At 57.9% G+C, this 10,365-nt stretch overlaps 1 protein-coding gene across 1 annotated transcript; it reads left to right on the top strand.

The window, feature by feature from the left end:
- The first annotated feature begins 9,062 nt into the window (after positions 1-9,062).
- Positions 9,063-10,028, top strand: LOC106861736 (olfactory receptor 52B2-like). Its single transcript, XM_014890349.2, has one exon. It carries the CDS (start codon positions 9,063-9,065, stop codon positions 10,026-10,028), a length of 966 nt encoding a protein of 321 aa, XP_014745835.1.
- Positions 10,029-10,365: the final 337 nt, after the last annotated feature.

Raw genomic sequence — 10,365 nt, 5'->3', positions numbered from 1 at the left:
ATGGGCGATGGGTGATGGGTGCAGGGTGATGGGTGATGGGTGATGGGTGATGGGCGATGGGTGCAGGGTGATGGGCGATGGCTGATGGGTGATGGGTGATGGGTGATGGGTGCAGGGTGATGGGCGATGGCTGATGGGTGATGGGTGATGGGTGATGGGTGATGGGTGATGGGTGATGGGTGCAGGGTGATGGGTGCAGGGTGATGGGTGCAGGGTGATGGGTGATGGGCTGTGAGGCTCCTTCGGGGCAGCCTGGAGGCTGCAGGGCTCTACACTCCGTGCAGGTAATCAGTGCAGGTAATTAGTTAATTAGTGCAGTTGTAGGAAGGACCCAGGGCAATGAACTGGTGACCTCCAGGTGTGAGCACAGAGCCCGGGGCACTCCTGGGCCGATATAAACCCAGGCTGGGGCAGGAGGGGGCACAGAACAGGGCTGGGATACGGTGCTGTTGTTTCAGCCTTTTAACTTTGTCTCCTTGCACGTCCAGAGTGAATCTCCTGGAGCATGTCCAGGGCAGGGAAGGGAGCTGGGAAGGGGCTGGAGCCCCAGGAGGGGCTGAGGGAGCTGGGAAAGGGGCTGAGGCTGGAGAAAAGGAGGCTCAGGGGGGACCTTGTGGCTCTGCACAAGTCCCTGGCAGGAGGGGCAGGGAGGGGGGGTCGGGCTCTGCTCCAGGGAACAGGGACAGGAGGAGAGGGAACGGCCTCAGGCTGGGCCAGGGCAGGCTCAGGGTGGATATTGAGAAAATCCATTCCCAGACAGGGCTGTGCAGCCCTGGCACAGCTGCCAGAGCAGGGCTGGAGTCCCATCCCTGCAGGGAGTTCACAGCTGTGTGGATGTGACACTTGGGGACAGGGGTCAGTGGTGGCCTTGGCATGCTGGGGATGGTTGGATTTGGTGGGCTCAGAGGGATTGTCCAGCTCTGATTCTGTGCTTTGCTCTGGCTCCCAGCAGCTGCAGGCAGAAGATGCTCTTGTCTCAGAGGCTCCAGCAGCAGAAATGCCAGTTCCTAGCCAGGATGGAGGAACCAGGGCAGTGGAAGGGCACCCTGATAAAGCCAACTGCCCAATATTTACCATTCCCAGTTAAGATGTGTCTCAGAAGTTCAGGTGTGTGTGCCATGAGCAGTGCTGGCCATGAGCCACTCCCCTGGGCCAGCCCTGGGTGTCACTCAGCTGCTCTTGGAGCCTTTTCCTTGCACCTGAACCTGGCACAGGCTGCCCACAGAGGCTGGCAGTGTCCCAGGCCAGGCTGGATGGGGCTCTGAGCACCCTGGGACAGTGGGAGATGTCCCTGCCATGGTAGGGGGTGCAATGAAATGGATTTAAAGTCCCCCCCAGCCCAAACCTCCTGTAATTCAGCGATTCTGTGACTCCACAGCTCCTGCAGGTGAGGAATGGTGTGTGAGCTGCTTGGAGACACATCAGAGCCCAGCCAGGCAGGATCCCCCCCTGGGAGGGGGTACCTGGGCTGATCTCCATCCTGGCCTGTGGCAGGGGCCCTGCTGGGTCCTGCTGGTCCCTGCCTGAGGGAGGGCAGCCCCAGAGACCTGGGGACCTGCTCTGCCCACTGCCCCAAACTGGGCCCCCAACCCTTGGCATCCTCTGCTCTCTGCCCACCCCCTTCTCTTCCACTCCTTGCCTGGTGCACATGGCAAGCAAACCTTCCTCAGGTATCTCTGGCTCAGCCAAACTAGGGGGAAAAAAATCAAAACGAAGGAAAAAAGTTTCTGATTTAAGTCAGGAAACCCATATGTTTATGTGCTTAAATTTAACAGAGAAATGGGATTATCAGAGAAATCTGAAACAGCTTCATTTGCCTTTAGATTCAAATAATATAATGGCAAAGTGAATATGAGACTTGATCAATAAAGTGAAAAAGGGCAGGAATGTAATTAACAGCAATCAGTGCTTGTTTGGGCATCCAGCTTCCGTGGAGACATGGATTTCATTTTCTGAGGCATCCACATGGGCTGATAAAGTTACCCCAAGCCTGAAAAATTTAGCTGAGTATTTTTTATATTCACAACATTGTGATATAGATCTCAATATGTCACACAAACAAATTAATAAATGATAAATAAAGAAGCTGCTGGTGGACTTCGGCTGAGTGCAAAACCTCTCTCCAGTACCTGTCTCATTTTCTGTGCTCCTGGAGAGGCTCTGCAGGGATTGGCACTGCTGGGTCTGGTGTTGTGTGGTTGGTATCAGTTGTGTAGACACAAGTATAAAATCATTGCTAATGAGGTTTCCAGCTGATGCAGAGACATTAATTTAATTGAGGTGAGTGCAGTCCCCCCCAGAAGGGGGCCAGGGGAGCTCAGGGGTCTGGGGAAGGAACTGCTGGGACCCCTGGGTGATGGGGAGGGACTGGACTGTCCTGGTGGGGACTCCTGGGTGATGGGGAGGGACTGGACTGTCCTGGTGGGGACCCCTGGGTGATGGGGAGGGACTGGACTGTCCTGGTGGGCACCCCTGGGTGATGGGGAGGGACTGGACTGTCCTGGTGGGGACCCCTGGGTGATGGGGAGGGACTGGACTGTCCTGGTGGGCACCCCTGGGTGATGGGGAGGGACTGGACTGTCCTGGTGGGCACCCCTGGGTGATGGGGAGGGACTGGACTGTCCTGGTGGGGACCCCTGGGTGATGCTTGGCCCCATGTGAGGGTCTCAGTGTGTCCCTGCAGCAGGGAGGGGCTGTGGTGGCAGCACAGGTGACATCCTCAGGTGACAGTCCTGGGTGTGGGTGGGGCCCAGCAGGGCTGGAGCTGTGCTGGACCCCCTGCTCCTGCTCCCACCTGCCCAGGTGCCGTGGGACACCTCCCCTGTCCCCACAGTGTGCTGCCTGCCTCCTCACTCCTGAACAGCACTGAAGAAAAGCACCTTGCAGGTTCTTCTGTGCTGTTATGGAGGGCTAAGGTGGGTGAGCACAGAAATCCTTTGTTGTGAAAAATGAGATTTCAGTCCCAGAACTGCTGGGAACCAAGGCAGGCTCCTTGAGCACCTGAGCCCAGCAGGTGAGTTCAGGTGAGTTCAGGTGAGCCGTGGGTGCTGCCCCGGCCTGAGCAGGGTGGCCTTGCCCCCAGGCTGGGATAGGGAATGGGGAGATTCCCCCTGAGATCTATTCCAGCATTTATGGCTCAAATGCCCTTCTGCCCCCAGCTCTTCCTTTGTCTGGGAGCCAAGAAGAGCAAATCCCTGCTTTGAGTCGTGGACATTGTGGATTGTGAGCAGCACCTGGAGAGTTCTCTCTGCATCAAAGGAGGAGCCTGGGACGCCTGCCTGGAATCCCAGCCCTCTCTGGGCAACGTCAATTACCAGATACAACAGGAGCAAAGTACGAATTTTCTGCTCCTTCTGTCGATGCTTACATTTTGAAGTGGTGTGGGGATGGAGGGAGGCAAATGGAGCTGGGGAGAAGAAAACAGGCTCTGCCTGTTGAGGGGAGGAGGGGATGCCCTGCGACCACCTGGAGTGCATCCTCATGTCCCTTGGAGGGGGTGGGACTGGCCTGGGCTGTGATTTACAGCCCAGAGCAGGAACCAGAGCAGGTTTCCTGCAGAGCTCGTGTGCTCCACTGGAGATGGGTGAGACTCAGACCTTGGCTGGCACTGATTGCACAGACAGCTGGGCCTGAGACATCCCTGGGTCCTGTCCAGCCCCACAGCTCTGTGCCTGTGAGCCACTGCTATGGCTCAGGCTGGGTCATGTGTGTTCCAGACCTGTGACAATGAACTTTTGTCCTTTTTTAGTCACAGGAAGTGCAAGGAACAGGCTGTAATGGCAGCTGGCAGTGGCACTGCCCCAGCTCCCATCTCCTGTGTCCTGGTGGGCATCCTTGGCATGGGAGAGTCTCCTCCCAACCCTTCCACAGGTCAGCAATTCCTGGCTGTTAGACAGGGGCTGGCTCTGTCCAGCCTCTCCAGGACTGAAGGGTATCCAGGGGATGCTCTGGCTTGGAATCATTTTAATGGTTTGGGTTGGGAGGGACCCCAAATCCCCCCCAGAGCCAGCCCTGCCATGGCAGGGACACCTCCCACTGTCCCAGTGTCCAACCTGGCCTTGGGCACTGCCAGGGATCCAGGGGCAGCCACAGCTGCTCTGGGCACCCTGTGCCAGCCCTGCCCACCCTGCCAGGGAACAATTCCTGCCCAAGATCCAAACTAAATCTTTTCTATTTTACTTTGAAGCTGTTTCTCCTTGTGCCATCCCATCACTTTTCATTCCAGCCAGCAGTGATGGGAGGGCGTGGGGACACTGCCACTGCTGTCCCCAGCAGCAGCAGGGCTGTGGGTGGCAGTGAGGGGGACACAGGATCAGCTGTGGGGACAGGGAACGAGCTGGCATGGGTGTCCTGTCCTGGGAGCAGCTCTGGGGCTGCAAACACCAGCCACGTCCTTCAGGAGCTGTCTGGGCCTCGAGTCAGAGATATGAGCCAGGCTCTCTGTGAACTGATCAGGAGATCTCTGGTGCAAAGAGAACTTCTGTCATTTAGAAAACTGACGTCAGCATCAAATATCCTGAAAGTTGTGAGAGAAGCCTAAACAAATGGAGCAGCTTGGCTCTGCACCTGGGCTTTCCTGGTCCCTCTGTGAACATTTTTGGTTTGTGGATTTTGCAGATGAAATTGAGCAGCAGCCTGGGGACAAGACTTCTTTCCAGGCAGCACACAAACAAGAAATGAACCATGGGTTGCTGAGACACATTTGCCTCCTTTTGGTTTTCTTTTGAAACAAACACACTTTTTCTCAGCTGGGTAAATATTTGTTCTGCTGATGGTGCTGGAGGTGTCTGCTCTGGGAGCAGGGAATTGAACACGGATGCTGCCAAGGCTGGGAGCTGTGAGAGGAGAGGGGCTGAGCCCAGGTGTGGGGATGCAGGAGGGCAGCAGGACCCCAGCAGGACCCAAAGGCTGGCTGGGGTGTGAAGTTCCAGGGTGTTTTACATCCCCAAAGCAAACCTGGCAGGATGGGGGCGTTACTGAACCGGGAGAGAAGGGTCTGCAGCTGAAAGGGAGGATCCCTGGGACTTTTCAGGGGACTTGGCAGTGGCAGATTGCCATGGCTGGGTGAGGAGGTTGTCTCGAGTGGTCCTGGAGTCCTCTGAGCCCACATTTCCCACGTTGTGGTTTTCCTCTGCCCCACAGAGGAGGTCGCCTGGGGACCTTTTCCTTGTTCCTTTGTACAATGGCTGGGCTCCAGTGCCCACCCACGTTCCCTGGCACTGCTCCTTCCCTGGCACAGGCAGCAGCCTTGGCCAATGCCAGGCACACGTTTCCAGCCTGGCCAGGACAGCAGATATCCTGCACCCCACGTTCCCCTGGAGAGCACTAACTGCTCGCTGAGACCTCTGCAGCAGCCATCCTGCAGCCCCTGTGCCAGCCCTGAGTGCAGCACAGCCAGCCACCCCCGAATTTTGGATTTATTTGGATTAGCAGTCCAAGTGGAGAGTGATTTTTTTTTTTTTTTTTTTTTTTTTACAGGGGCAGAGAGTGATGGGACAAAGGGAATGGTTTTACAGCAAAAGAGGTCAGATGTGGTCAGCAAATCCTTCCCTGGCAGGGTGGGCAGGGCTGGCACAGGGTGCCCAGAGCAGCTGTGGCTGCCCCTGGATCCCTGGCAGTGCCCAAGGCCAGGCTGGACATTGGGGCTGGAGCAGCCTGGGACACTGGGAGGTGGCAGGAGGTTGGAAAGAGATGAGCTTTAACTCAGCCCAACCCACTCCATGATTTCATGATTCTGTGGTTCCATGGTTCCAGGCCTCAGCAGGGTGGCACTCCTGCCTCGGGGGTTCAGAGGTGTTGGCTGCTGAGAACCACCACTGCTCTTGGGGAATTATTGGCTTTATTATGGTCAAAACCTTCCTGTGTTTCTCCACTGGGGGTGACACCCCCACTGCTGGTGGCTGGAGCTTCTTTAGTGCTGGAATGACCCAGGAAATCCTGCCTGCAGAGCGATGGTTCCATCACCAAGCCCGGTGACATTCCCGGGGCTGCAGGGAGGGCACGGGGTGCATTAACAGAATCACACCACACAGCAGTTCGGCCTTGGGAGGCACCCTGAAGGTCACCTCGTCTCACCGCCCTGCCATGGGCAGGGATGGCACCCTGCTCCCATCAATCCCAGCAGGGATCCTGAGCCCCAAACTCTTCCTCCCATCTCCAGCCGAGCCCACAGACCTCCTCTCGCATTCCCACGGGGAAACTCTTCCAAATTCCTTCTACCGAATTAATCACCAAGAGCGATCTGAATAACAATAATTATTCAAATCAAGGGCTGCTATTAATAGAGAGCTCTGTTGTTCACAAAACACAGCCCGAGCACGCCCGGCCGCTCGCTCTCCCGTGCCAGGATGGTTTGCAGAACTCCCACCCCTGCCTGCTCCCGGGTCCGGCTGTGCTGGACACGGCCCGGGGTCTGTCCCGCAGGACCCGGGGGTCCCGGGGTTGCCCTCGGTGGGCTGGGGGGCACACGGAGCCCTCAGGAGGCTGTGTGCGGGGCCAAGGTGGGGCTGGAGAAGCGGGGGAAGCACCCGGGGCTGCTGGAGCTGCCGAGCGGGACCAGGAGCGGGACCAGGAGCGTCCCCACCCTGTGGGATCCCACAGGGATCAGGAGCGTCCCCATCCTCTGGGATCCCACAGGGATCAGGAGCGTCCCCATCCTCTGGGATCCCTGCAGGGACCGGCGCTGCACCGCCCTCTCCTGCAGCCGCCGGGCCCTTCCTCCCCCGGCCAGGGAGCTGGGGGTGCTCCTGCGGGATTTGGGGCCAGAGGCAGCTCTGGGGAGCGCTCGTTTGGGGTTTGGGGCCGGAGGCAGCTCTGGGGCGCTGGGAGGCTGGCGCACAGCTACTACACTCCCCGCTCACCATAAACAGCGCAAAGCCTCCCTCCATCCCTCCATCCCTCCATCCCTCCCTGCCGAGCGGGAGAGCGGCCGTGCTCTGCCGGGGCCGGGCAGCGGCAGCCGGGGATGCTCCGCAGGCACCGGGCGATGCTCGGGGGCGATGCCGGCCAGGACCACCGCCCCAGCACGGCCCGCTCGCCCCTGGACCACCGCCCCAGCACGGCCCGCTCGCCCCTGGACCACCGCCCCAGCACGGCCCGCTCGCCCCTGGACCACCGCCCCAGCACGGCCCGCTCGCCCCTGGACCACCGCCCCAGCACCGCCCGCTCGCCCCTGGACCACCGCCCCAGCACCGCCCGCTCGCCCCCGGCCAGAGCCGAGCCCTCCCTGCCAGGGAAAGGCGATTTCACTCTCGAGTGAGGATCCCCGTCCTCCTCCGGCCTGAGCTCCCCCAGGGGCGCTGATCTGCGGGGGCTGCCCGGGGTCGGGGCTCCAGCCCCAAACCCTCCCCAGCATCCCCGGAGCTCTGCGGGGCCGTCCCGGGGCGGGCAGCGGGGGATGGAGTTTGGGATCTGGGTAATTGCTTTAAGGCAAAATGGAAAGATTTTAGGGAAGGGAAATCCAAGGAGCCGCTTGGACAAAACTGTGCGAGCTGCATCCCTAGAGCTGCATTAAAACGTGTATTAACAGAGTTTTATAGTGAGGATGGATCGTGGAGGAAAGGATCTGGTCGATTCTGGAAGAAGGGATCTGAAGCTGAAAGAGTCCTTTGGTGCAGAGCTCCTGGGTGCACTGAGATTCCCACTGGATCCCTGTTTATTTGCAGTTTAATATTTGCATTTTGCCAGAGAGGCTGAGCTGTTGGCATGGCAGCACAGCTGCCAGCTTCCAGCACTAGTAATATTTTTTCTGTTAACACCCCACACCTGGTTTTGTTTCATGTAATATTTATCCTGAACTGCTTTTTAAAAATTACAAAATTGGTTGTTATTATTAGAGAATAATAGTTATTGTTGTATAATAGTCCTCATTATTATTAGTATAGAATCAGGTATTATTTTGATTAATTATATTTTTAAAGATGATCCACTTTCATATTGTCCTTTCCTGGACACTTTCTGGTTCAGGATATTTTAGACATGAAATTAAGTGAGAAGAGGGAATCCAATATGTTGCTGAAGACAGAGTAGCTTTTCCAAGCACGGAGTCAATATTTTGGTGTGCAACAACATCACAGTTTTTCAGCAGTTACATCACTTCCTCCTGTGTTATGGGTAATTCCTCATGGTTTGAGTTTTGAGAGGTAAGACTTGAGTGTTAACACAGAAGCTGCTGAAAACAGTCACATCCCATCTTAATTGGTGTGGCTGGGTCTGATTCAGCCTCTGGGGCACTCCAGGGCTCTCCAGGGCAGCAGCACCTCCCTTCCTTTGGCTGGAGGGAGAATTCCATCTCACACAGGCTTTTTCCTCTGACACAAAGGTCTTTCCAACTGCCTGGTTAAATTTTAGTTCTGCTAGATTTGCTCTGAAAAATGCTGCAAAACAAATGGAACTGGGTCTCAGAGCTAAACGGGGAGGCAGAGAGAAGTTTGGAGATAAGGAACGTGGGCAGCCAACTTCAAACCTGGAGTTAATTTTGTTCTCTATTCTAGTGTGAGCCCAGAACTCCCCATCCTCGGTGCCTGAGAACGTCTCGTTCCTCCCTGCAAGCACTTGACCATTCCTCCCTCATTGCCCGGCTTCTTCCTTCTGCTCTGGGCTCAGGAACACAGAAATATCACAGCACTCATGCGGCAAGAGCTGGGTCTGCCTCCAGCCACTCCGCCTCAAGTGGAAGCACTTGGAAGAAAAGCGTGTAAGTGCTGTGTTAAAATAAACGAGGAGGAGACCTGGATGTTGGTTTTGACACGTAACAGGGTGTAAGGACACCCTGCACAGAGCTGGGCTTTGTAATGGGGTTTGTAAATGGGTTTGTAATGGGGTTTGTGCCTCTACACCCTGCAGCACAGTGCAGACCCGGGGTTTGTAAATGGGTTTGTAAACGGGGCTTGTAAATGGGTTTGTAAATGGGTTTGTAAATGGGTTTGTAATGGGGCTTGTGCCTCTGGCTGTGGCTCTGTGCAGACCAGAGCAGGTGACAGGAGGCATTTGGTGCTGCCGGAAGAGCTCAAGCACCTCCAGTACCGTCCTGTAGAATCCCGTGCCTTGGCTTTGAGGTGAGCATGTCCAACGTGAGCAGCCTGGCCCCAGACACGTTCATCCTGACCGGGATCCCCGGCATGGAGCAGCTGCACGTCTGGATCTCCGTCCCGTTCTGCTGCCTGTACCTGGCAGCCGTGCTGGCCAACGGGGCGCTGCTGCTGACGGTGTGGGCCGAGCCCAGCCTGCACCAGCCCATGTACCTGCTGCTGTGCCTGCTGGCCCTGGCTGACCTCACGCTGTCCACCACGGCCGTGCCCAGGGCGCTGGCTCTGTTCTGGTTCCGAGCCGGGGAGATTTCCTTCGGCGCCTGCCTGACCCAGATGTTCTTCCTGCACTTCGCCTGCCTGGTGGAGTCGGTGATCCTGCTGGCCATGGCCTTCGACCGCTTCGTGGCCATCTGCTTCCCGCTGCGCTACGGGGCCGTGCTGAGCGTGCGGGCGGTGGCCCGAGCGGGGCTGGCAGCCGTGCTCAGGGGGCTCGGTGCCATCCTGCCGTGCGTGCTGCTGCTGCGGCGTCTGCGCTTCTGCGGGCCCCGCGCCATCGCGCACACCTACTGCGAGCACATGGCCATCGCCCGCCTGGCCTGCGCCGACGTGCGCGCCGACGCGTGGTACGGGCTGCTGCTGCCCTTCGCCCTGGGCGCGCTGGACCTGCTCCTCATCGCCGTCTCCTACGCCTTCATCCTGCTGGCCGTGTGCCGGCTGCCGTCGCGGCCTGCCCGCAGCAAGGCGCTGCACACCTGCGGCTCTCACCTGTGCGTGCTGCTCCTGTTCTACGTCCCCGCCGCCTTCGCCGCGCTGGCGCAGCGCTTCGGCCGCGGCATCGCCCCCGACGTGCACATCGTGCTGGCCAACCTGTACGTGCTGCTGCCCCCGCTGCTCAACCCCATCGTGTACGGGGTGAGGACGCGGCAGATCAGGGACAGGGCGCTCAAGGTGTTCACCGGGCCCGGGAGCCGCGTGCTGAGACCACCCGCGCGGGGATGATGGACCCCAAATGGGGCTCCAAGCCCCCCCACCCCCAATTCTCTTTCAGCTCTTTCAAGCAGCACCCCAAGGCTGCCACCCCAGTCAAATACAGAACACGCAAGCAACATCCTCACATCACTCTCCCCAGGTTTGTGCAGAATACCAGGTAAAGGCAAAAATCAGGATCTCTGATTGGCAACGGAAGGAGAGTGACCAAAGCAATGAGAACCGACCCCAGGTATGTGACCTCTGGGAAATCCCACACTCATGGAGTAGCTGGGGTGGAAAGGGACCCCCCGAGCTCAGCTCCTCTGACCCCCCTGCAGAGCAGGTGACACGGGATCACTGCCAGCTG

Source organism: Sturnus vulgaris, chromosome 2, assembly GCF_052056855.1.
Source record: "Sturnus vulgaris isolate bStuVul1 chromosome 2, bStuVul1.hap1, whole genome shotgun sequence".
In the NCBI taxonomy this organism is placed as follows: Eukaryota; Metazoa; Chordata; class Aves; order Passeriformes; family Sturnidae; genus Sturnus; species Sturnus vulgaris.
This window is presented reverse-complemented; position numbering and strand designations above follow the sequence as displayed.

What these genes read in the sequence shown, in the direction of transcription:
- LOC106861736 (XM_014890349.2), top strand. Translation starts at nt 9,063, where the DNA reads ATGTCCAACGTGAGCAGCCTGGCCCCAGACACGTTCATCCTGACCGGG.